The sequence below is a fragment of the Phalangium opilio genome, unplaced genomic scaffold, assembly GCF_054372755.1.
Source record: "Phalangium opilio isolate 3A_F unplaced genomic scaffold, DU_Popi_V2 ptg000061l_1, whole genome shotgun sequence".
Taxonomy (NCBI): Eukaryota; Metazoa; Arthropoda; class Arachnida; order Opiliones; family Phalangiidae; genus Phalangium; species Phalangium opilio.
In genome coordinates, this window is record NW_028324178.1 from 8,686,417 (window position 1) to 8,712,424 (window position 26,008).

General features: G+C 37.7%; 4 protein-coding genes and 1 long non-coding RNA gene across 11 annotated transcripts; 3 read left to right on the top strand and 2 right to left on the bottom strand.

Moving 5' to 3' along the window:
• The first annotated feature begins 5,620 nt into the window (after positions 1 to 5,620).
• Positions 5,621 to 6,787, top strand: LOC149665025 (uncharacterized). Its single transcript, XM_089842029.1, has 6 exons — positions 5,621 to 5,858; positions 5,933 to 6,018; positions 6,094 to 6,204; positions 6,275 to 6,489; positions 6,556 to 6,624; positions 6,709 to 6,787. The coding sequence occupies exons 1-6, from the start codon at positions 5,621 to 5,623 to the stop codon at positions 6,785 to 6,787; spliced, it is 798 nt and encodes a 265-aa protein (XP_089698155.1).
• Positions 6,788 to 13,808: 7,021 nt separating this feature from the next.
• LOC149665026 (uncharacterized) lies at positions 13,809 to 15,771 on the top strand. Of its 7 annotated transcripts, none has more exons than XR_016368384.1 (8): positions 13,809 to 13,839; positions 14,170 to 14,256; positions 14,492 to 14,545; positions 14,633 to 14,809; positions 14,879 to 14,978; positions 15,044 to 15,287; positions 15,357 to 15,528; positions 15,637 to 15,771. It is a non-coding gene; the product is annotated as an uncharacterized LOC149665026 (long non-coding RNA). The 7 variants fall into 7 exon arrangements; XR_016368382.1 differs by having other exon boundaries at positions 13,813 to 13,839; positions 14,375 to 14,545; XR_016368381.1 differs by lacking the exon at positions 13,809 to 13,839 and adding an exon at positions 13,945 to 13,996 and having other exon boundaries at positions 14,375 to 14,545.
• A 4,977-nt stretch (positions 15,772 to 20,748) lies between these two features.
• Positions 20,749 to 21,930, top strand: LOC149665027 (uncharacterized). Its single transcript, XM_089842030.1, has 3 exons — positions 20,749 to 21,125; positions 21,208 to 21,382; positions 21,444 to 21,930. The coding sequence occupies exons 1-3, from the start codon at positions 20,981 to 20,983 to the stop codon at positions 21,928 to 21,930; spliced, it is 807 nt and encodes a 268-aa protein (XP_089698156.1). The 5' UTR covers positions 20,749 to 20,980.
• A 69-nt stretch (positions 21,931 to 21,999) lies between these two features.
• Positions 22,000 to 22,812, bottom strand: LOC149665028 (uncharacterized). Its single transcript, XM_089842031.1, has one exon. The coding sequence runs from the start codon at positions 22,810 to 22,812 to the stop codon at positions 22,000 to 22,002; it is 813 nt and encodes a 270-aa protein (XP_089698157.1).
• Positions 22,813 to 24,131: 1,319 nt separating this feature from the next.
• Positions 24,132 to 25,707, bottom strand: LOC149665029 (uncharacterized). The gene is made up of 4 exons (XM_089842033.1): positions 25,644 to 25,707; positions 24,986 to 25,481; positions 24,648 to 24,935; positions 24,132 to 24,573 (listed from the first exon to the last, which is right to left on the bottom strand). The coding sequence occupies exons 1-4, from the start codon at positions 25,705 to 25,707 to the stop codon at positions 24,132 to 24,134; spliced, it is 1,290 nt and encodes a 429-aa protein (XP_089698159.1).
• Between the last annotated feature and the right edge of the window lie 301 nt (positions 25,708 to 26,008).

Genomic DNA, 26,008 nt, shown 5'->3' on the forward strand with positions numbered 1-26,008 from the left:
ATATCCATATCCGCTTTTCGTGGCCTTGTGCTTAATTTGAAAGAATCTGCAACCACTCGTCGAACAAGTTCAATCCTCTGTGGTGGTGTTAGTCTTTTATTTTCTAGCAAGGCATCTTCCACCTCAGCTGGAAGGGTGGAAGTATCAAGGTGATAGGCCATAAAATTGGTCGGTGAAAAGCCAAAATTAGTAGCTGATGTCATGTTCATTAGAGGTTCATTATCGCCAGACGAGTTGGTATTGTGTCTCGGAGTACAGCCAGTAGGTTTATCAGGCACAACTGGAGCATCAAGTGTTTCAGTTTGAGCTATAATAAATGATATTAATGTTAAAGATAGAAAATAGATTTAAACTTGAGAGTACAAAAGATAAGCGGTGTTGTCTTTCTACCTTTACAAACAATTAGGAATTTGCGTGTCTCAATTGGCTTCATAATATCTTTGACATCATCTTCCAGAATATACTGCAAGTCTGACTGTTGTTTTACACCCAGTGTTTCAAATCGTTCCAAAATCTTAATTTTGGTCTCTTCTCCAAGACCTGGAAATATGGCATCTAGAACTTCGTCCATCTCAGTATTTCTGAGAAAAATTAATTATAGTTTAGCCAATGTAACAAAAACGAAACATTTCCGTAAAACAATTGTCATTAAAAAAAGCATTTCAGAAATAAACATTTATTGAGTTTAATGAAGTGGCTGAATATTTAATACAAGGAAGCTTCATTAATATACGTCCTCAGTTCACAAAAATGTTTATGTAAAATAATAAATAAACCTAAGGAAACGCAATGGAATGTTTTAAATTTAAAACTTTCATGTTTTTCACATTGTAAACGTTTAGAGGGTAGTAGTCTAGTAATGCCGAGTAAGGTACACACTCGGCTATTTTCATATCTTCTGTTATTTCATATACACCTATCTCATGGAAATAAATGCACTTGAAGAGACTAAACAAAAAAAAAACTTGTTCCCTCAAAACGAAAATAAATACTATCTGCCCTATAACCGAGGAATGTTCTTCCTCCCGTAAGAACAGGAACTGATTTTTTCATATGTGGTTCCCCGCATACATAGCTTTGTAGTACATGTAGTACCAGAAACATGTACAGATAAATCTATTCCAGCACCTGAGATACTCTTTTTAACCTGATCATTAAAAAGTGATAAATCTAACTCAAATGCATTTGTGTGGGGTACATTTGTTTCATCAGAGAGAAGATTACCAGCAGTATAGTAAGCTTGAAGCATCTGATGGTTAATAGCAAGACTTTTCGTGATGTGAATATAGTTCTGTATTTTACGAGCCACTTTTTTGAAATAAAAGTGAAAACTCTCAAATCTGATCGTCCACAGCCAAATTAGAGGTCCAAACTTCAGGATAAGCTCAGGATAATGAGCCATATAATGGTGTTTTGGCCTTAAAGGGGTTTCAGGAAATAACGAGCTTCTGAAGTACAAATATTCTTCAATTTTTTGGTTGAGAATTGCGACTTGATTTTTAGATATTTTTGGCGCAAAAATCAACTCGCAAATTTCCTTCAGAAGTATAATTAAATTCCAGATGTCAGTATCTTTGTCCACAATTAGTTCATGAATCAGAATGGGGAAAAACCTCACGAAACACCAGTTCTGGCTAGCATTTCCAGATAGGGTTTTGGAACTCTCTTTAAGCAAAGCTGGACCACTCGAGAAATCATTGCCAAAAAGCTTAAGACTTTTAATTTCAATGTTAAGTTGCTTAATCGTAAAGAAACCGTCATTTACGAACTTGTCTATATACAGTCTCATATCATAAGAAGCAACTCCTTCCAGTATATCGTGACCGATACAACTGGGTAGGCCCGGATTGCAAACATGAAAAAACTTGAGACTATTAAATACTGACTCTCTCTTAATTCCAAATACATTTTCCGTTTCATTACCCTTCGCTTTATCTAGCCTCAGTTTACCCACTATTTCATCATAAGCTTCAGGTGTGCGGTTTTCAGAAATAGCCCTCAAATCAGTATTACTTTCCTTTTTTATACAACAGAAGCGACAAATATACCCAGAGCGGAAACTTTCTACAAAGCCACCTATACCATGAGATCCCAAATTGTCACCAGTAATACAAAAGACATAACCTTTCAGAGTATCTGAAAATCCTGGAATAGATAAATCTTGACCATTTTCTAGTTTTTTTAGATCTTCAATTAATGGTCCATAAACATTTTCATAGCCAAAATATTTTAAGTCTGCTTCTAAAAACAAACAAGCAAGTTGCATATGATCTACAGATGACCGACAATAGTTTTTAAGGTTTCCAATTGTGTAATAAACGCCTACTTGCTTATGCAAAGCCTTTCTAGAACCTAGTGGATTAACTATTTCGAATGCATCTTGAAATAGAATGAGGTGCACAATTTTTTGGGGATTATTAGTTCGGTTTAACTCATGAGACTTGAATAGAGAGCCATCAGAAAAGTCACAAAGTATAGACTCATCTTTCCCATTGTTATTGTACTTGTTTAAATTTTTGATTATCGATGGATGCAAAAGTAATGATTTCAGAGATTCCAAAATAGGAACATACTGCATGTAGCGAGGTTTCCTGTTTTCATCGTGTCCAAGGTTTATAGTTATTGGGCTAACATATCTAAGATTGGTTTTGTAATATTGTTTCCTTAAATAATCAGTTTTTAACTCTGCATCTAAATGTTTCTTTGTAAAAAAACTATTTGTCAGAACGTTTTTTAAATTCTCTTTTTCCACCTCAGAAACATTTAACTCCAAAACTTTAGCTAGAACGACTTTTGACACTGTTTCTCTTTCCAACTCGGAAATATTTATCATTTCTTCAACTATTTCCTGAATAGTGGAAGCTGGAATTAAGTTTTTGGCTTCAAGTTTTAGCAAAAAGAGGGCCATAACTTGAAGACAGTTATCCGATGCTTGTAAAACGTCGGTAGTGTCTGAAAATACGTCCATATCTACAAATTCATGACTTGTGCAGGCTTCGGCAACACGTGGTTTAGCTAAAATGTCAGAATTTAAAAGCTGTTCCCCACGATAACGATGTTTTCTTGAAACATGTGCAGTAAACGTAGTCTTTTTCGAAAAAGATAATTCACAATCGTGAAAAGGGCATGTAACCTTTTCATTGTTCTTTAAATGGTGGTTATTAGTATGTCTGACCAGTTCCTTGGGACTTTCAAATTGTTTTTGACAGAGATTCACTAAACACTTTAAATCGGTACTATATTTTGAAACTGCACCAACTTCAGGACTAAATTTTGTGGAATGATCCCTTGAAATATGTACTCTTAAAGAGTTTAATGTTTTAAATCTTCTATCACAGGTTAACAAAACGCACTTAAAACAAACATTTGGTACATTTTGGTGAACTGAGTAATGACGCAATAGTTCCCTTTGTGAGGAAAAGTCTTCTGAGCATACACTACAAGTGTATGAAGCACCACTGGCACTCATTTTCCCTAGGAAATATTATATAAAACAAATAATTGTGAATGTTAATTGTAGCTCTAGATCGTCGTTACACATGCTGGTTGCTACAGGTCTGGGAATAGGTGAGAAATGACCAAAAAAATGTCCAGGGAAAAGAATTTTAGAAGTTAGGCTTAGCTCGGGATTCATGGGGGTGAGTAACGGGAAGAAATTTGTCTGTCGTCCGCTACAGTACATATTATTGGCTTTTGTAGCAGACGACAGACGAATTTCGTCCCGTTACTCACCCCCATGAATCCCGAGCTAAGCCTAACTTCCGGCGAAAGGGAATAAGGTGGATTTGAATCTGAAATATATGTGGGAAGCCTGTTAAACTAGCAACAGAAAGGAAACAAGTTTCTAAAATATCTCCACACATTTAACCTAGTCTGTACTTCTCATTGTTTAAGTTAATAAAATCTTTCACTTACCAAATTTAAAAATCCTTATGAAGACGCCAGTAACTTCTCTGAAGCAGTAGAACAAGGGTGGCGGCGCCGGCCGTAGTTTTTACCCAACAATGCAGATTGAAGAGTACCGATTCTATCGAACCAAGAAACCGCGTCTTCTGCTAGTAGCGCGCCAAAAATAGATACGTGGCAGCAGCGTTGCCAGATGAAAATTACCAAATTATTTTACCAAAGCCAAAAAATTATCGATTTTCAAACAAAATTATCGTACGCTCTGAGCGCCTCCAAAATAGCAGTAAAACCTATGCGAGTGTTCTGTTTCACCTTGAATTTATACTAAAATCAGTACAAGGGTCATAAGGAGATAGGATAATAACGTCTCCAAGCGTTTCTCACATCCTGCCTTTGGTCTTAAGTGTATTATTACTATGGGATGAACATGATTCGCTGCCTCCCATTTCGCCTTTTTCTACCCCTAGCGAGACTTTTCAGCCCAGATTAGTTCAATTTCCCGTTGATTTCGAAATTATCGTACAATTATCGTACGCCTAAGCCGAATTATCGAATTTAGCGTACTATATAGTACAGCCTCAAAATTATCGTACGCTTCGAAAAAACTCTTAAAATTATCGCATTGTACTATAATTATCGTACGTCTGGCAACGCTGCGTGGCAGTGATGCCAGGTGGGAAACCTTTCCAATCATTAAAATTTCCCTTTCTGGACCAAAATTTCCCTAGTTCAGGGCTGCCAGATTCCGCGCATAGAAACTGATAGCATGACAAGTGTTTTTAGCGATGTATTTTCGTAACGACCACAATGGGTCAGTTATTTAGCAGACGACTTTCAATAATTCAATGTTTGGATTTGGAAATTACTAAAAACAGTAGCAGGGCTGCCATCTATTGTGAATCCAACGCAATTAATAATAAGTGAATTTGATTAAGTTGTTTAATTTTTTATGTTGACATTATTGGTTTTCAATAAAATATTTCTTATCATGGAATTTCCCTAGATTTAGCAAATTTTTGGTGGAATTTGCCTTTTCCCTTTTTACCGTTTTTAGGATTAAAAATTTCCCAAGATATGGGAAATTTCCCTCAATCTGGCATAACTGATACGTAGAATATTGCTCGTTAAATAATAAATAAATATTAGTAAATAATATCCTAACTGAGGAAAAAGGTGAAATTATTTGAATATATTTCATTTGGGGTAGTACGAAACCCAATGCAAAGAATACCATTAATGATATGTTATTCCTAACTAACAGCATCCTCCCAGTTGATCACTGATAATTTATTGTTGATGTTACGATATTTCTAAACGACAATGTTTCTACTATTGCTTAGTGTTGATTTTACAGTATTTTTAATCGACAGTATTCTTACTATTACTTTATTGTTGATGGTACGGTATATTAAGATAACAGTAACTTTCTTGTTATTTATTGAACATTTACTGCTAAATGTACAGTTAATAAAATTATTACATTTTTACTGTTGCTTATAGTAAATATCCTGTTAATCCAACGGTAATGTCTGGTATTGGATATTACTTGTTGAAATTTTACGGTAATTCAACAGGAAGAAACGGTTATTTTTAACAGTGCAGCTATCAGCTTCATTTTTTGAAGCCAGCTGTTGATGTTTTCTGGGAGAGGACGCAAAAAGAAACTTTCGAAGAATTGTCGTGAAAAGAACTTGTAGTAGCTGGAGATGGAAGGATGGACAGTCCAGGGCATTCCGCCATGTTTTGCACTTACACTTTGGCAGATACTGAATCAAAGAAAATCTTAACTATATCCAACAAAGACGTTCGACACGCTGAAGGGAAAAGCCCGAACATGGAGCTCCTGGCTTTCAAAGGTGCTTCCAAAGAGGTTCTGGAGCTTGGCGCCCAACACAATGTCAAAGTGCTGGAAGTCGTCACAGATGCTCATTCTTCAATTTCAGCTGAGCTAAGTTAGTTTGAAGCACGACATTAACATTTGGCGATTTTAGAATGCATGGTATATTTATGAAAAAAAAATTCGTAGGGAAGGAGGATTCTAGTTTACCAGGTGTAAAACACTCGTGGGACACGTGGCATGGTGGCAAAATAATTTTAAAGAGATTGAACGAAGTAAATATGATTCCATTTTTAAATCTCTTGTCACACCCTTTATCAAGTGAATGAAACAGAACGTGTTTCATGTAGATTGGACTGAAATCTAAAGAACATAGAGATTTATGTCACTGGGCTCCTCTACTACGTAATCATTTCTGGTGGTGCTCCAAAAATTGTCAAGGACAGGTCTTCACTATGAAGGTATTGTGCTATGATTACCTTGAATGAATCTCTAAGAACAGGTGGTCAATTGAAATCCAAATATTTATAGAGTTTGTGGTTGACTTGTCTCCACCATGTTATCAACGAGCATGAGTGGCACTTGGATATAGGCATGTTCAATCATTGCGACCACGAACCTTTAACTGAAGAGCAGCTGGAAAAACACCCATGGTTACAAGCCAACTCTCCCACTTTCTTAAAATTAAGAAGCGAAGTTATGAGGAAGTACCTCTTGAAAAATATGGGATACTTCACAAACTTTAGGTATGCGTGAGTACCTAGAGATGAAGTGTACCACCATTCATCACGCGCAAATCTTGTTTGTTACAGGCACACAGGCTTTCTCGAAAGTTACCACAGTCTAATTCTAATGTACGCCCCAAAAAGAATCGCTTTTGGGTATGTCTAACTTTGTTTCCATCGTGTACCATGTTGACATAGTAATTTTTGTCTGTGATGTTGCTATTGGGGCTACCAAATAAGGATTAAATTAGCCGCCATAGACCACAACAAGGACTGTGGAAGGCCTCGGGCTTGTAGACAAGATGGACAGCCAAAGTAAAATTTCATTAATATACTTATTATAGCCTATGTGTTTGTGAAATAAGCATAACGGTCATAAATGTGTGGATTCCAGAGATACACGTGCCTACAGTAAAGGAACGAAGGCGTGGTACATTGTGCCAATATATGAGAAGAAAAAATATTCTTATATTCCAGAATTAATGCGGATCATTTTTGAACAGAGGGAAAACTTCAAGGTAAAAATAAAATCGGTTCTTTTTCAGCTATAAATTTATTATGATTTCTAGGGGTCATTGAAACAAAAAGTACCACTGGATGCTGATCACCCGTTAAGGATTGCCAAAACCAGAGGAATGGTTGAAGCCCCTTCAAAGGAGGAATTAAGAGAGAAACAGATATCTCGATTTTAAATAATAAGTAATAACTAAATTTCTTGGGAAATGACCGCAAAGCGACCCCCCCCCACCACCCTAATAACTCGTAAGTCATAGGAAGGGAAATTTGCGGTCATCGTGCACTGTCAGTCCTTGAAGGGAAATGAAATCACTTTTCTAATGTCAAAAATAAACTTCAGCAATCCATGAAGTAAGAGGTTTCGACAGTTGGAATGCTGAGGATTCAACGCTTATTAGGCTTGGGATCCTAGACATAAGAGACCCAAGAAAGGCTTGGGATCCTACACATAAGACACCTGAAAATTCCATCACCACCCTCTTCTTTGGACCAACGTTAGTCGTCCTCATCACCAACGGGTAGGTAAGATGGTGCCTGCATGATACAATCACTGCTATTTAGTATCAGCTCTGGCTTGATATGGATGGCCTGAAACTGACGGAACAGTTTGTTGATGGTCCTTGCAGGTCTTGAGCTAGGGACCTTGTAATGGATGCAGCGAGATGGCGTCATTTGGCATTAGTGACCTTTCATCCCGCATATACCCGCTTAGTCGGTATCAGTTAGGGGCGGCATGGTTTGGGCTGACTTGGCGGTATACCGGTGTCTCCTTGGTCACTTAGATGGACAACACATCCCCATACGATAAAGGACTTCAACCGTTGAAATAAAAGAGAACCAAAGCACGTAACGTATTATTACTTTTAACATTACTCTAAACTTGGCCTTAATACATCAGTTCATATTTCTTGTTTTATAACCCTCATACTTTATGAAATCGGAGGAGAGGTTCCTCACCATGAAGGGGCCGGATACCTTCCCGCAATTGGAAGCGCCTGAGGAGTTATCCACATCGGAGGTATCAGCGCGGAAGGACCTGCATACCAATGTACCGTTACCATATCTGGATGAGGAATGTACCTAACGCCCTGGAAGCGGAGTCAACGAAGGAAACATGATGGGCCAGTGTCGAGCGAGAAGCCTAAGTTCCTGTGCCACAAGCAACCAAGAAAGAACCCGAGTCGTATTGTATCTTAAGCGATACAGGCTCGAGAAGAGATACTGTAAAGGAGTTTTCCTCCGCGGTCTAACCCGGTTTCTCCTTTCCATAAAAACTTGTAGTGGTTAACGGTACTAGTTAGTATGCTGTGGCATAGGGGCTAGCCACCACCCCTCTAAAGGGACCCACCCTAAAACAAGCCACAGGCTTGTTTTAGAAATCCCTTCATAGACAAAGCCTAGTTATTATTATTAGTCCATCAGAACATGGATATCAACCAATTTTTAAATTTAAATTAAATACAAAATTTTACTTCCTAATTTTTACCTACTACTATTTTGTTTAATAATTATATATTTGATATGCCTAATAAGATTATAAAAAAACCGTTTTTACAAACGGAAAAAACCTGATATATACTACATCGTTGATTTTGGGTCGCCACTCACTGTTCTTGTCACGGCTTCTAAGGGACAGATATTATTTATTCTAACCGTTTCATATAACACCACCATTTATTAAAGCGGTAACATTGCGTCATGACAATTAATATCACATGTCATGACAGCACCAACTATTAAAGCGGTAATCTTAACACATTTTCTTTACTTTTTATTTCGGCTGACATTTTTTGAAGCTAAAAATAAATAATTTTTACCATAACAACGAAGTTATGGTAAAAATGTCAATCGAAATAAAAAGTAAAGAAAATGTGTTAAGATTACCGCATTAATAGTTGGTGCTGTCATGACATGTGATATTAATTGTCATGACGCAATGTTACCGCTTTAATAAATGGTGGTGTTATATGAAACGGTTAGAATAAATAATATCTGTCCCTTAGAAGCCGTGACAAGAACAGTGAGTGGCGACCCAAAATCAACGATGTAGTATATATCAGGTTTTTTCCGTTTGTAAAAACGGTTTTTTTATAATATGTGTCCCTTCCTTGAAAGGCTTGGTCTTACTAATAATGAAATATGAAATGATTAATTTCAAACGGAATGGATATTTATGTGTCCCTTCCATGAAAGGCTTGGTCTTACTGATAATGAAACGAATCGGAGAACGACAGAGATACGTGCATTGTAACCTCAATGCCTTGGAGTTAGGAGAATTTTGAACTCAAGTACGTCGTTAAAAGATCCCCCACCATGATAAGAGATAGAGAGAGCCTACCCTCGAGAAAAACCTACGCGACCTACGCGACTTACGCGACCTATACGCTCGTGGCAGCACAAGGGTTGAAAACGAATTGTCGTTTATTCGCGTGAAGTCGTAGGGTTGCCATTTCTGCACCTCAAAAATACTTACGCTGAGGGGTCCTGTTTGCAACACAACGGTTAAAAATGAATTGGCGTTTATTCGCTTGAAGCCATAGGCCTGCCATTTCTGGCGTCAAAATTATCTACTCTCCCGTTCCAAAAATTTGCCCGTACAAAGGCAGGAAACTCGAACGACCCGTATATATCAGCCAGTCTGTCGACTGGCTTAAATTATCGATTGTAACATTTTATATTATTGTATAATTATCATATGTGAATGTGTTTGGGGAATAAGTAACGAACGCCGCCACGAGGCGTCGTTTTCCGTTTGTGACCTTCGATCCCGAATATACGCGCTTAGTCGGCCTAGTCACTTTTCATTTAGGTGCGGCATGGTTTGGGTTTAGTTGGCGGTATACGGGTGTCTCTCACTTAGATGGAAAACTGTTGGAATAAAGAACTAAAGGACGCAACGAATTATTTAATTATTTATTAATGGACTCTATAGTAGTAAGATGTTTTCTCTGGCCCGCTAACTAGCTTTAATGTACGGATTGTAGGATTTGGTCTGTTACAGCCTTACTGGGCTCAGCAGATGGGATATTAGGCTTAATAGACACCTGCATTTGATAGACGTTGATACTCATTCTTTATCTCCTCTTTGCTGCAGCTACAGTGAGGGTGCACAATATGCATTTGGGATCAGTGGTGGGACGTGACTCCTCCCACAATAATAATGACTATAATTAAAGGGTTCCACATCCACAAGTCGCTTGGTGAAAGTAGCGCCATTGTCGCGGAGCAAGAATTTTCCAGTGGAAAGTATATAAAAGGAATTACCGACCGACTTGTGCAAAGTGATAGTAGTCTGTGCATATCAAAATATATTGCCTCTGCATATTTTGAGTTTCTATTTTAGAATCAGATACCGCGGTGAACTTCTTGCAAGGTTTTATAATAATAATAATAATAAAGGCTTTTTATTGGAACAATCATTAAGGTGGAGTCCCTATTTACAATGATGTCCAGAGTTAATTTAATAAATAAAAGTAATAGATAATAACTTGGATTAAAAGTATAGAGCCTGTTTACAGATAATTGCAGCCTCATTGGTCAAAGTAGTAGTTGTAGTCCGTGGTATTTATATTTGCGACTTCCGTCGCGGAGGAGTATTTTCGAGTATTGGATATAAATGTATGTATATTTTTGAAAGTAATTGGTTTATTTGTTCACTTTGTTTATATATTGGAAACACTAAGTTGTCCCTTTGATTACGTGTGGCAGAATTGGGCTCAAACATGTTTATTTGCTATTACAATTATGAAACGCAAAGGTGAATCTATTTCTTTTCAACGTCAATAAAGGATCAATGTATTGTATTTGTGGTTTATCATTATAATAAGCACACAGTAAGACCAAGTGTAAGTCACTGAACTAAATTAAATACTAACTAAAATAGGACGAATGCATTTCAATATCGTGGCTATGTAGGATCACATCCGCAAACCAAAATTTTGGAATAAAAAGAGTATAAAACAAGCGTTCAATATGAAACTATTTTATTTTTTTCCCGAGGGACTGAAAATTCTCAAATAAAGAAGAATAAACACCTTCATTTGAGTTAAGACCATCTAAATAATCAAAATCAAACCACCCTTTCACAGTGTGAAGTCTTAGAATAATAAACAACCCGCGCCTTCAAGCCGTCGTCTGCTCTAAGTCTAAGCTGTTAAATGGCAACTTATGTCCAGCACTGGTACCAAAAAATGGTCTGATCATAAACCAACCTTAAAAATTAAAGGTGGCAGCACATTCTCTGTTTTTTTTTGAAGCTGTGCGGGCAAGTACAACTCTAGGGGCGAATCGTGAGCAGATTTCCGCTTTAAATGTATTCTCAACCTTTTTTACTCTGATTTCCAAGCAAAGCTGGACCATCCCTTTTAGATCGGCCTTGTCAAGAAAACCAGAGTGCTCTCAGGTTGAGAAGGTTTCACCTACTAGACGAGCTTTGGCGGAGAACAAGATCAAAAACGCTACCAAGTCACACTTGTTATGTATTTTACTTATATAAATTTTGCGGGTTAAATTGTTTTGTATTACTCATCGCTAGGGGCGCTAACGAATTAATCAAAGCAGGCTACAATAAACAAATTTGGTACCCGAACATCGTGGTTGTTGTTTCTCATTCTTAATTAACACTCGAAAGAACCAGACATTATAATTTGTTAAGAGTCAAAGAAACCTAACATGTATAAAAGAACGTAAAAACACTCGAGCACCGTCGCACCGTCGCTCGGTCGAATTTTTCAGAGCTAGAAAGAACAATTCTCTGGCAGTTTTTGAGATCAGTTTTTTGACTCAGGGTGAGTGTTGCACTCGTGTTCCCAGTGACGGACGAAAACTCGCACAGAGTACACTTAGTGCTCTAGTGCAGTCGGTGGACATCGCTATCAAGTTCTCTCTTCAACCCATCAAGCTCTTTTTAAAGCTTAATCGATCAGCGAAGTGAGAATATAATTTTTCAATTCACGCGTAAGTGCAATGTTTGAGCGCTAAGTTTTTCAGTCAAGGCGTTAGCGCGTGAGGGAAGGTAATGCTTGTTGCAATCTCGATATGAATAGCGCGCAATGGTTACGTATTATCGTAGTTAGATTTGCCAGAAGTTAAAGACAGACTGCGCAGCGGGAGTTTTGCCAATTTTCAAATTTTCCTCTATAATCCAGATTAGATCTGCATGGCAACTTGAATAGTACACAATGAAACCGACGGTGGGGCACTTTCTTCAAACTTAGAGCTAAAATATTTTATTTATTGTTACGTACGAAATAGGAAGTGTCATCTATGCTTTTCTCGTGTATGTACCTTAAAATATAAGCTCAATTAGGAAAGCGTCTTTTACAACACCAAGAGCAAAACCAAGCGGGAGTACCAAACTATGAACCTTGAACAACTTTAATCGAAAATCAAGTTTGCTTAGGGTGATTTTAGAATCCATAAAATGAATCCGACTTTTTGGTGAGAAACACAAAATTTTCCCATAGAAATATTTTTTACAAGTGAGGGTAAAATAGGAACCGTTATGAAGACAAGTCACGCAAATACAATTTCCGTATTAGCTACGTGAGGTTGGGGTGGGGAGGGCGTGTTAGTTTCGTATGAGCTAATGTAATACATTATTCGCCATTTCTCTTTCGCTAAGATTACCCAACAGTTGGGGTACTCTAAGTTCTTACCCCGCCTAGCTAAAACGGTCTTTTCGTCTATCCAGCCTCCACACACAATCCACAAACATACACACTCACACATCATAATCTGAAATGTCTTTCACACTCGTAGCTAAAACCGATTACAACAACCGATTGAAGAGTCAACGACAACTATAATAAATAACAGCATCACAGCCATTATAAATAATGAGTGCGTGATAACTGTTAATTTTTGAGAAGACGTAACCTTAAATTTCATAAGCAACAAACCGTTAATTTAATATCAATTATTCGATAATAATTAATATCATTTAATCATAGACTTAAATACGTTAAAGCGGTGAATTTTATTCCTGTTAGTAGCGTTTTTAAAATAATGAGATATTTTAGGGGCGACCTAGAATTTAGGACGATTAATTTATAATCATAATTGAATAATTTAGTTTAAAATTTAAGTGTGTAATTTATTAATATTTTGTAAAATTTTCTGTAGTTAATTTAAAATCAATATTTAAAATTGTAATCATTAAGTTTGTTAAGCAATGTTCATTGTTAATATTTTAAAAATTTGTCACGGTTTCATTTTCACCTACCTTTCCTTTCAAGTTGTTTTCGATATTTTTTTGTAAACATGTTTTTTAATTTGAATTTGTTTTGATAAATAGTAAAAAACGTAGGTAGGAAAAACCCCTACGTCAGTGCAAGCGGGGGTATTTTTGCCCAAAGAGGTGTTTTTCGATTTTTGAGCCAATAAGATCAAAGCCCTTTGTAGAAAAGAATTATGTGTCTAAGAGAAAAAAAGTAGCTACCAAAAAATAAAAATAAAAATTTAGAGTCTTAAGTTGGTAAGAAAATTTGCGCGCGCTAGGCCCCCTTAAAAACAAATAAACAATTAAAACAAATAAATCAATTAGCCTTTTGTTAAATTTTACCCGTTTTGTGCAGAGTAATTATAGACCGAGTAGCGCCGATTGGTGAAATTCGACGTCACAGATCAAAGGTTTCATCTACGGCGCTGCACGCATTTTGTTTCGCGTGTACGTGAATAGATGGCGTTATACACTCCCTCCATCAGTTCGGAACTGCAGAACTGATTTGAAACGATCCAAATCCCACAATCCATATGTCGTCTGCTTTTGTTTCATGTAATAGGAAAAAGTACGTTAACGTTTAAGCTTAGGCAAGGCAACGGGTAATATAGGCGGCAATGGTAGGTAACATGAAGGTATGTATATATATGTAAAGGTATTTTATCCATTAACTGAGTACACCAACAATGTGTTTGTTTATGTATATACTATTTATTCGTGTAGTGAAGAATAGGTAAATAAGGTACACCTTTGAACGTTTTGGTTACATGCTTCGCTCGTATATGAACACGGGTACCGTGGTACGTACATATTTCACTATTGCCTTCGATCTTACATTGCAACACTCGCGAAAGATGTGTCTGTACCTGTCTGTATAGTCATGAACTGACTTGGAAAATACATTAAAAGGATCGGTTACTGTATCTAGGTTATCTAAATGTTTCTCCCTCAAACATTCTTCGCAGGACGTAATAAACTTGAGGAATAACGTTGATGGCTGTTTGAGGTTTCCGAAAGCTTTGTTTCCAGCATGAATTGCATCAGGATGCAGGGTATGGTTAGATTGGGGGTCGAAAATGCTATCGAAACATTGACAACACACCTTGTTTTCAAGTCGAAAGCAAATGTAGCCTGCTAGATAGTAGACTGACATACTGTCTAATGTTACAGGTATATCTATTGGGTTAGTGCTAGTAAGCCCTAGAGTGTCAACAATAAATCCCAGGCTATCAGGACCATTACACGCATGCATATCATATGATCTACTTAAGTAACATTCATCCTCAGGCGATATATCACCTTCCATGACGTCTACTTGGAGGAATGCGTTATCGGGATCAGGTAATTGATGCAAGTCATCCGCCTCTTGGTATCTTTCAAAGACTTCCAGTAATTCACGCTGAGCATCTGGAATGCGTTCTGTATCAGGCATATGCAGGACAGGATGTAGTTCTTAAACGACATTGCAGGCAAACATGGTATCCGTTGCATTACAACTCACATTATTCTCAGAGGGTACTGTGACACTATCACGTTCCAAAGGCTCCTGAAGGTTGCAATGTCTACAAGACACTGGTGGTTTTACTATGGTAGTCAAAATGTCTGGTGAGATATATTCCTGCAGTTGTTTAATAAGCAATATTCGTAATCGCTGTCTAAATGCCTTTGCTGTAGGGTATCTATTTCCTCTGTCACGTATACGACCGAACAAACTCTCTAAGGCGTTTTGATTGAATCGTCCTGGCATGATATATGTAAACCCATCCTGTCTTAGGTACTCGTCTAAGTGAAGTATTGATATTGTTGACATTATTAACCCTGTCTGACACGGTTTCCAAGAACGCCCGATTTGTATGCGTTCAATGATGGACATTACTTCTTGTAGCAGACGTCTTCTCTCTACATTTAAGGCCTTGCTCTTGCAACAACCTCGCATGATTGCAAACCAATTGCACATCAAACGGCAGAACCAAGCAGTTGTCTTCGCAGCTTGGTCAAGCCTATTTACCTGCACAAGTGTTTCCAAGGCCGCAGCTGTGGAGCTACTTAAGACGTCTTGCGCAAGTGGAACGCTCATTTTTTGGTAATGCGATGGATTTACATGTGTCGCGGTCAGTTTTGGTGCCAATTTTAATTCAGACGTTGATTGCAGGTTCACAAGTTCCCTTATGTACTTCACATCAACGGTGTCACTTGGAAGGTCATATTGAGCTACAATATCGGGTGGTATTTTCATGGTGTTGTTCAAGAGCGCTGTTCTAATATTCTTGAACACATGGGGTGGATCAGCCATCACATAAATGTCTTTACTCGGTTTGCAAAGGGTGAGAAAATGTGTTTCGTCTCTCATGTGCATTAACCTTGATCCCCATAAGATTTAAACTTCTAAGGTTGTTGGGACCCATGTCACTCACTAGTGAAACCACTTGCAGGCCAATATTTTCAAGAGCTTTGATACAGTCCGTGATTAATTGTGTTTGATCTCGTCCATTGACACTGTTTCCTGTTAGGTGGTACGCCAAAATATATTTCCACTTTTGACTAGCGGAGCGTACCATTATCACGGCAGCATGGGTAGCCTTGTTGTCTCCTGGAAGGGTTGCCTAATCTGGATCTCGTCCACCAGTATGACCACTTTCCGTTGCATGTCTGTTAGACTTATTACATGGGTTTTAAGGATATTCAGTGCATCGTCTTGAATTCCAGGAGGTGCCTGGAACACTTCAATGGACTTTTGCAATGTTCTAATTGCGGATAATGGGAATCCACCGTGTCTAAGATACTGATAACCTTTGTTGCCAACACTATGAAGTAAAGACAAGGATTCACACTTGGTTTGAGCTGACCACTGCCAATTACGTGTGATGTCCACTACACGTTTAATCTGATCTTCAGTGAAAAGCCTCTCCCAAGCTAGTTTGTACGCGTTAAGGCGTTGAATTGTCTTTACGAGTTCCTTATTCTCGTTCGATAAACGTTGAATAGTTAAATGCGATACAAGCACCTCATCGCTGTCATTGCGTGTGTTGTGTGTGGCATCTACGGTTTGGGTTAGCTTATGTGCCATAGAATCATCTGGGTGAAGTGTTTGTGTCGCTTGAGTTAATGTACTATTTGATGATGTTTGACACATTATAACACTTAACGTTGATTCATGGGCTTGGATTAGCTGTTGGGTAGCGTTAGTTTCAACATCTTGATCCCTGATATTGATCGATACATTGGCACCTTCAGGATCATTGTCTTGATTCGTCGTGTTACACATAGGTGTATCGCTCGTGGCACGCTATGGATACCAATATGATATACCATTATTAGACAGTGATACCTATTTAGGCAACTAGTATTACATCGAATCGACTGTACGACTATGAGGCTGGGTGGATGTAATTGGGACATCTTGCTATGATTGCAGAAAGAGCTGCTAATTTGAGCCTATCGAATAGTGCGTCGCGACAATAATAGTAACATGTGTCTTACCGTTATACAGGAGAGTGTATTGCTGTGAGAAGCGATCACAGATGTACGTCGCTGGAATCGGGAAGCAATTGTAGGAATGGCCAACGGTAACTTCTGTCCTTTCACACCAAAGGCGGTGGTTGCAAAATGATCCTATTGTTATAAACGCCATTATAGTAATAATAATAAATTATTGTCACATGAAGGATATTTAATAAATATTTGAGAATTATTGCTGTACTTCTATTCGTACCTTACAAACACTGAGGTTAGTCAATGGTTTACCGGTTGGCCGACCAAGAAACAAAAGCCACTTCCTATTGATATCGGGGTTCTTGGTATCCGATACATTGGTATCCCTGAATCCGTTCTGTTGCTGCAATGCAATACAGCACACTTTCGTTGCTTGACACCTACCATGGCTTTGTTTTGAACAAATGACATAATTTTATCGCAATCAAGCTTTATTATCTCCATAACAAAATACAATGATGTTACAAACGGTTTTTAACACGTTTAAATCTCGCGGGCAGTTCCGGTTTACCACTTGTTGGTTCGTTTCAAATCAGTTCTGCAGTTTCGAACTGATGGAGGGAGTGTATAACGCCATCTATTCACGTACACGCGAAACAAAATGCGTGCACCACCGTAGATGAAACCTTTGATCTGTGACGTCGAATTTCACCAATCGGCGCTACTCGGTCTATAATTACTCTAGTTTTGTGTACCGATCTAATTTTTAGCCACATCGTAGTATACGATGAGGCTCTTAGTTTGACCCGAGCCGTAGTAGTAATAGTAGTAGTAGTAGTACATGTGGCCGGAGTTTTCGCTTTCGTTATCGTCAGATTTTAGCTTAAAAGGAACTTTATATTACCACAACCCACCCATAGGGGTAACTGGGCTCGGTTAGAGATTTAATTTTAATTAAAATTTTTTTCGGATCGCAGCCGGGAATCGAACCCGGGTCGATGGCGTGGCAAACAAAGATTCTACCATCGAGCCATAGAGACTTGATAGAAACTCCGAGTTTTTTATTATTTATTTTTATCTCTAAAATGTCGGGGTGATGTGGGGTGGGGTACCTCTTAATCTGTGGGGTCGGATACTTATGAATTTGTATGTTTGGGGTTTTTATATTTATTTTCTTTTTATTTATGTGCTAATTAAATAGATAACGATTTTCCCCGTTTCGTTCTCGTTCGGTAGCTATCGCCATCTATGTTATGATTGACTGGAACGTTTTGGCGGTTAATTCAAATGTGGGTTTAGATAGAGCTAACATAGTGTTAAATGAGCGTAATGCGTTTGATCATTTTAGCATTGCTAAAGGTAATTCGAGGGGATAATCACTAAAATGGGTAATCACTATAATGAACTTGTATCTTTGGGGTCGGATACTTCTGAACTTGTATCTTTGGGGTCGGATACTTCTGAACTTGTATCTTTGGGGTCGGATACTTCTGAACTTGTATCTTTGGGGTCGGATACTTCTGAACTTGTATCTTTGGGGTCTGATACTTCTGAACTTGTATCTTTGGGGTCGGATACTTCTGAACTTGTATCTTTGGGGTCGGATACTTCTGAACTTGTATCTTTGGGGTCGGATACTTCTGAACTTGTATCTTTGGGGTCGGATACTTCTGAACTTGTATCTTTGGGGTCGGATACTTCTGAACTTGTATCTTTGGGGTCGGATACTTCTGAACTTGTATCTTTGGGGTCGGATACTTCTGAACTTGTATCTTTGGGGTCGGATACTTCTGAACTTGTATCTTTGGGGTCGGATACTTCTGAACTTGTATCTTTGGGGTCGGATACTTCTGAACTTGTATCTTTGGGGTCGGATACTTCTGAACTTGTATCTTTGGGGTATGGGTTTAGATATAGCTAACATGCTGTTAAATGAGCGTTATGCGTTTGATCATTTTAGCATTGCTAAAGGTAATTCGAGGGGATAATCACTATAACTAAACTTCGCTTTCAAACGTTTCTGGGCATAAATATCTGTTCTTCGATTCGCCGGAGTATTAGAATCACAGCGTAAGTAATTTTATACGGTTATAATTTTATCGAGGGGCTATTAACTCTGATTTTATGCACGGTAAATCATTAAAGCATTGTAAAAGATAGCGCTATTCACTCATTAGGGTAAGTTATAGAGGGGTTATCCACTCATTAGGGTAGGGTATAGAGGGGCTATTCACTCGTACGATGTGGCTACTATTACGAGCCCTTGGGCCGTCTTGTTTCACCTACCAACACCGAACCGAGCCAACCGCGCTTATGGAACCGAAGGTTCAGTCCGTCGGAAGCGTAAAAACAGAAACTTTTAAGCTCTCCCAAAGCTAAATCAGCTACAGCGTTTTTCGGTATCGTTTTGCTTCCGTAAATTTTAAGGTAATTTCTTAGAGTGTACGGACAAGATTAAATTTGTTTTTGCTTAGACGCGTATTCGAGGCAATTATTAACAGCTGAGAATTGTACTCCACTTAAATTTGCTCTTGGTTAACGGTTACCTGGCATACTTTACCGGAGGTGTTTATTATTTTCAAATACGTAATAAACCATTCTTTGGACAGAATATTTAGGTAAATCCCAAAGCGGCTAGGAAATAAAAATTTATTATAGAACTAAATTTTATTTTACCAATTTAAATTTCATTCAAATAAGAGGATTAAATTTAATAAGCTATCATAAAGTTCACAACTATAGTCTGGAACGCGTAATCTCAATGCGCAATTTCTTCAAACTCAAAAATCTCCGAAGTACTATTTCAACTATGGTACAGCGTCAAGTTAACGTCACAACGAACACTATCTGTACGATATTCACAACTAAAACGTTTGCAGATATTGATAACTTACCTTTTGAGACGAACTGGCTACGCTTACGTTATAGACCTCTTCTTCCATATGTTAAGCAAATAGAAGCCCCTTGTCAAACAGCGAATTTATGCTACGATTTAGAGTCACAAAATGATCGAATCTACAGCGTGTCCTCACCACGAGAAGTCAAAACGAGTATTACCGCCGGAATCGACCGAAGAGTCCAATTACTCCCGCAGGCTCATTTTACTGTCATCATTAGCCTGTCCAAAACAGAGCCTTAATAGTGTTTCGACACCAGTTAGTTAAAACGTTCATTTCTAATCAAGAAAACAGACTTGGATTAACAGCGCCAAACGAGGAGCTCATCACCCTCAGATTCCCGCTCCACCCATTACGAATTACGCGCTATAATTCTAGCGCTGCCAAGAGTAGGCTTTAAAAGATTAGACGTAATCATTTTTGTAAAAAATAACGAGGGTGCAGAGTTTTTCACTGATTACTCTGAGTGGCTGACCCCTCGACGCCAAGTTGGAATAATTACTTTTCGAAATGATGGCATATACGAGAAGCAATCACGGAGTGTTATTAAAGTCATTTTAGAGTCCACTTTGTTTTGCACGCACATTTGCGATATCAAAACTTTAAAACTCGACAGTGTTATGACGCCGTGAAGTTAAAATGTTCATTTCTAAAGACGCATTTTCAATCAAGATTTTTTCGATCAAAAAATAAGTCTTTGCGTCTAAAGTAATGTTCAGTCAAAGGCAGGAACACAAAATGTAGATGGTTTTCTAACAAGCTTCAAATTCAGTTCGAGAAGCGGACATCTAAAAGAGTTAAGACATTTGTTTTCATTTTCTTTAAGTTTCAACTGCTCAAAGTGAAAGTAATTGAGTTACGCCATCTTTTGTAAATTTTATTAATTTGATGCTTGTTTGAAAACGATCCGAGTTGCGGCTTTTCGATTTCGATTTTCATTTGTGTTCGAAAGCGCGTCAAAAATTCGAAAGGAAAGGCCAAAGGCAAAAAGCTTGGAAAACGTTGATTGAAAATGGCCCTTAATTTAAAGTCAAGGATAAAATCTCAGTTAATACAGGCGAAAAGCTGCAATAATGGCTTTGGTAATGATGGTTCAATATTAGGAAAAATAGCTGGCATATCGGTAATTAAAGTTTCGATTGCTTAAACTTTAGATCTTACTGGGCGGAAAAATCAGAACGTAAAGGGAGTGACACACTTGCTAAAAAACCACGCGGAATGCGGAAACAGAAACGGAAACAGAAAAATATTACGCTAAAAAGAAGCAGAATCATGGCAGAAAGTGGAGTTAAAAATGTTTCAACTTTTTCTGTTTCTGCCTTGATTCCGCTTTGCTAGTAGCCAATAAAATGCGAGATTAGACTGACGTCATCGAAAGAGAGAAAAAACAAACGAAAGGGAAAGGCGTCCATTTTTTCATCCTCGACGATTCAACAAGTTATTAATAATGAAGCGTCAAGATATTGAACGATTCATAGAGTCTGTTCGAAAGTACAGAGCTTTGTATGACAAAAGTGAGAAAACTTACAAAGATTCTACTTTTAAAAAAACCGTGTGGGAAGCCATTGCCAAAGCGCACAATTTAAAATCTGGTAAGTAAAATTAATTTTTTTAGTTAGGCCTTGGTCAACTAACTACATAGGTTAGCGCTATTTATGAAATATTTCATTTCAGGTTCCGAGGCTGAAAAATATTGGAAGGTACAAAGAGATAGGTTTAATAAAGAAAGAAGATTAGTACGTGACTCTAAAAATAGCGGAAGCGGTTCGGCAGAAGTTTACAAGTCAAAATGGGAACTGTATGATATTATGGATAGTATCTTGGGTGGCTGTAGCTTTCAGGCTGAAAGGTAATGATCAATTTTGTGTTTACAAAATGTTTTTGAAGTAATATTTGGACAATTTGAATAGTACGATTACTAATGCCGAAAATATTAGTAATGACATTGACATTGTACCGGAGGAACAGTCAAGAGACACAGTATTTGCAAGTGATTCTGAGCTTCCTGAAGAGATTGAAATTGAAATTAATGCTAATGCAACTACTGCCTGCAAAAGTAAACAAACTAAAGACACTGGTGCATCTGCAACATGCTCTCGTTCATCAACTGCTATGAGTGATGATACATTTAACCCTAAAAAGGGCCGAAAACGTAAAATTAGTGAAGAAGTGGATCCATCAATAATAAATGACGCGTTTCAAATGTTCAGCAGTACCTCAAACTCCATGAATTCGTTCTTAAAGTCAAAAGAAAAGGAGCCGGGTTTAATTGAGAATTATGGTCAACTTATTCAGTCCAAACTAAAATTATTGGACAGAAGGGACCAATTGGATTGTATGAAAAAAATAGATGACATACTTTTCGAAAAATTATCACACGAAAAATATTTTGAGTAAAACAATGTATTTTTATTCCTAATAAAGTTTTTCTGAAATATTTTGAAAAATAATGAAAAGCATTTTGGCTCAGTTTGTTTGGGGAAGGCCACGATAAACCATGCCTTCTTGCCATAGTACTTTTCCTTCGTTAATGAAATATTTGGATAAAGTGTCTCTCAGATTTTTTGCGTCTTTTGAATACATATTTGAACCAACACGTTCAACTCCTTCAATTTGCGTTTCTTGGCGCCATCGGCCTGCTACAACATCGTGGTTTTCGTCTTCGTAATCAGCGTAGCCATTCGGGCAATAAACATCCGCTGTTTCAGTCAATAAGAAATTGTGCAGAGCTAGAGCGGCCGAGACTATATTACGAACGGCATCCACGTGGTAGTTTAGTGGTCTTTTGAAAATTCTAAACCGAGCAGATAGTATGCCAAAAGCGTTTTCTATGACTCTACGGCCACGGGACAATCGATAATTATAAATTCTTTGATTATGGCTAAAGTTTGAACGTCTGGGATATGGTCTCATTAAATTAGATCTTAAAGGGAATGCTTCATCCCCTGCAAAATAATAGGGGAATAGTTCGTTTGAAAACGGAAGCTTTTCGGCAGGTGGGAGATTTAGCTCGTTTCTAAGTAGCTTTTGACCAAATAAACACTTTTGAAATATTCCACCATCACTTTCTCCGCCATAATGACCAAAGTCCACCATGAGAAACTTGTATTGGGAATCGCTTACAGCTAAAAGAACCTTGCTGAAGGTGCCCTTGTAATTAAAATTCAAAGTTCCAGTGTTGTCTGGACATTCGAGCCAAACATGTTTTCCATCTATACTTTGCCATTTCACTTCAAAGCCTTTAGCAACTTCTTTCCACTCTTCTGGGGTTTGAGGCATCGCAACGTACTTGGTTTTCAAACTATTCCAAATAGCCTACATAAAGTTTGGCAATTATACGACTTGTGAAACCAAAATGTTGGTATATTTTGTAGACTTGATCAATACCTCTGACGTTTCTTTAACTATGACTGATATTGTTGACCGGCCAACTCTAAAAGCAAAGCTTAGACTTCGGTATGTTTCGCCAGATGCTAGGAATCTTAACAAAACATGATAAGACTTAATATAAAGTTTTGATAAATTTATTCAAATGGATGTGCAGGAGTCTACCGCAATGTAATGCTTAATCTATCACTTGGTGAAATGGCTTTTCTAAATCTCGTGTCCTTTTTCTGAATTGTAGGTCCTAAAATTCCCAGCAGTTTGTCAAACATTTTTGGAGTCATCCTCATGAATCTAGAGATGTAAGATACACATGTAGATTACATATTTATACATTGTTGTCATAAACCGCCAATATGAACTTACTGGAAGAAAAATGTTTGGTCGTTTAAGCGAAGTTGCGGGATCAAGGTGTTACAAAAACCATATTGGAATCTGCCCTGAAATAATTTCCTCACACAAAATCTTCTACTTCTTTTTGTGCGTCGCAAGTTAATGAATGATTTTGCTAACATAAGAAATTGTGTTGCATATAGCCATCCAACCACACATACTTCATCGTCTGTTGCCGTTTTCTCTACTTTTCAAATTAAATTCTTAACATAATATAGATGGCTGTAGTTACGTTTTCTGTTTTGCAGTGTGGTTTTTTGTTTTCGAAGAAAACCGAAAGAGGGCGGAAATACGTTTTCCGTTTCAGTTTCTGTTTCCGCTTTCCGCTTGCTTTTATGGCAAGTGTGTCCCTCCCTTAATATGGTGGAAGGAAGTTCGACCGAAATACTTCACGCTAATTACATGACGGAATTGCCGTTCAGTTGGACAGAACGTGTTTGCTATTTTTTCGGTTGAACTTGGCGTAAATTCTGGGTATTCCGCCAGTGAACAAACGTTTAGGAAATGGTCTTTGAGCTAAAGGAAACAAGTTGGGAAACCAAACTTCATACTGGTTTTAATGTATAAGGAACAGTTTTTGATTGGATATAACTTTTTTGTATTGTACTAACTGTTTTGAAACAATTCCACAGAACTACAATTCGGGCCCTCATTATATGGTTACAATTTCAGAGATCCATTTAATAGTTTATTTTATAAAAAAATAAAGTTTCTAAGGGTGGTTTTCACTTCAATAAATATAAACGAAAAACTCGAAATTTTTCCATAGAAATAACATGGGAAAATATTTTACAAGTAACCTTATCGTATGTTTTCCTTTCTCAAGTTTTATCAATCTGTTTATGGCCAGTTTTTTTTACAAATTCTTGAAGGATCACGATACATTTATCAAGCCTCTTTCCTTGCTTTCCTCTGAGATAGCTTTCGCCGTACTTCAATGTCTTGTGAAAGGATTCTACATACATGTTAGTGTTCACTCCCGATCGTGCACGATAGCACTTAGCCCATTCAGTTTTAACGGGAACCCATTCTTTTCTGAAATATTGCCCAAAATCTCGAGTGTCTTCATTTTCCAGGCTTTTCTCCAAAAGAGTTTCAAATTTTGAAGTATCGGGTTCTTCAAGCAGAAGACACAATCCTTTATACAACACCGAAGCTGTATCCTTTCCCCTTATTTTGATTAATTTTTTACGCCAATCGTGATGCACATGCCAGTGACATAATAACTTTTTTGGCTCGCAATCAAATACGTCGACAAAACTACTACGGTCATAATAATTCTTGGATTGATGTTACCAATTTGGTTTTTTATTGCTTTGAAGAAGAGTCAAGGCTACCAATTTGGTTTTTTATTGCTTTGAAGAAGAGTCAAGGCTACCGAAGTTTCCCTATTGCTTATTAGCCAAGCTACCGGCACCCCTTCTCTGAACTCATCAATGACTAAAACCGTAATGAGATTAAAGTCATACTGGTTGGTTCCGTGAGTGGCATCTAAGCAAATTATATCTTTGCCGAACTTTAGGAACATGTTTCTTTGAAAGTCGGTCATAATACCCAAGGCAAAGTCATTGGAGTTTGAAGTGCATATTTCTTCAGCAGGATGTACCAGCGTTTCTTCTTCTTGTCTTTTATAGAGAATTATGCTCTTACCTTTTTTAAAACCTCTAAGAAATACGCGTCTACGCTCAGGTGGTCTTTGGCGTGTTTTTCTAGTTTTTCTATTCCATATGCATTTGCTATATTTAAGATATCTCTCTTTGTGCACAAATGTTGCCTTTCAAGCTGGCTCTCTGTTCCAGAGAAAATGTTTTTCAAAACTCTATGGATTTCAATTCCTTGGTTTAATTGGCTGGCTATAGACTTTCTATCGTTTTTTGAAATGGGTATTTGAGCCAGTTTTTGGTCATGCCCGTAATGAGTGTGCGTTATAATGGCAGCAACCCTCTCGGAAGTATCTTTCCTTTCAACCTTAATACTGGCGGTGCGGTTTGAACCAATTTTCGACAGGCCCTGTGATTTTTGCAAACGTTTTCCCGATGATTGTGACGCGTAACAGCCTGATCGATTACAATAGAAGTATTCCACAGTCCCAATTGAATTCTTTTTGACTTTATCCAAAATAAAGGATGAAGTTGTTCGTTTTTCGTAAAGATCCTTCCAATCTTCAAACTCTATGCGCAGAAAACGGATTAACCTTCAGCACGGTAATTAACTGATAATACAGGCACAATGTTCACAACTTTAATAATCGACGACATGACGGGATATCATAAGTTTAAGTATGACCTCGACAGGTTGTAGCGAATAATACGTCTTATTATGATAAGACGTACTCTCCGCATTAACCACTATCAAACTAACGGACCATATTAATTTTATAAACTTATGGTAATACATATAGAAACAATCCCGATTTATTTACACCGTTAAAGATGAATTAGTAGAGTAATGTGGAGGGTCCCGGCGAAGCGCGCTTGTATACAAAAACAAGAGATATATATTGCCTCAAGCACTCCAGATTTCAGCGTTGTGGAAGCATGTTGGTTATAGCGGTTGAACTGTCAAGGGAGGAACTTTTTCTAGGCGGCAATTTTAAATGTCTTTTTCCATTGGCACCAGTTTTCCTACCATTTCGTCTTCACTTCTCAGATAAGAAAATATCGGTTTCTATGATCGCCTTTTTTGCCCGTTTCTCACC

Bases quoted from the DNA above. Each gene is read 5' to 3' on its own strand.
- LOC149665025 (XM_089842029.1), top strand. From the start codon at position 5,621: ATGGACAGTCCAGGGCATTCCGCCATGTTTTGCACTTACACTTTGGCA. The intron at 6,490-6,555 runs GTATGCGTGAGT...TGTTTGTTACAG, and splicing joins GGATACTTCACAAACTTTAG to GCACACAGGCTTTCTCGAAA. The intron at 6,625-6,708 runs GTATGTCTAACT...CTACCAAATAAG, and splicing joins CCAAAAAGAATCGCTTTTGG to GATTAAATTAGCCGCCATAG.
- LOC149665027 (XM_089842030.1), top strand. From the start codon at position 20,981: ATGAAGCGTCAAGATATTGAACGATTCATAGAGTCTGTTCGAAAGTAC. The intron at 21,126-21,207 runs GTAAGTAAAATT...ATTTCATTTCAG, and splicing joins AGCGCACAATTTAAAATCTG to GTTCCGAGGCTGAAAAATAT. The intron at 21,383-21,443 runs GTAATGATCAAT...CAATTTGAATAG, and splicing joins TGTAGCTTTCAGGCTGAAAG to TACGATTACTAATGCCGAAA.
- LOC149665028 (XM_089842031.1), bottom strand. From the start codon at position 22,812: ATGCCTCAAACCCCAGAAGAGTGGAAAGAAGTTGCTAAAGGCTTTGAA.
- LOC149665029 (XM_089842033.1), bottom strand. From the start codon at position 25,707: ATGTATTACCATAAGTTTATAAAATTAATATGGTCCGTTAGTTTGATA. The intron at 24,936-24,985 runs GTATTTCTTAGA...TCTCTATAAAAG, and splicing joins GACCACCTGAGCGTAGACGC to ACAAGAAGAAGAAACGCTGG. The intron at 24,574-24,647 runs GTAGCCTTGACT...TTATGACCGTAG, and splicing joins AGCAATAAAAAACCAAATTG to TAGTTTTGTCGACGTATTTG.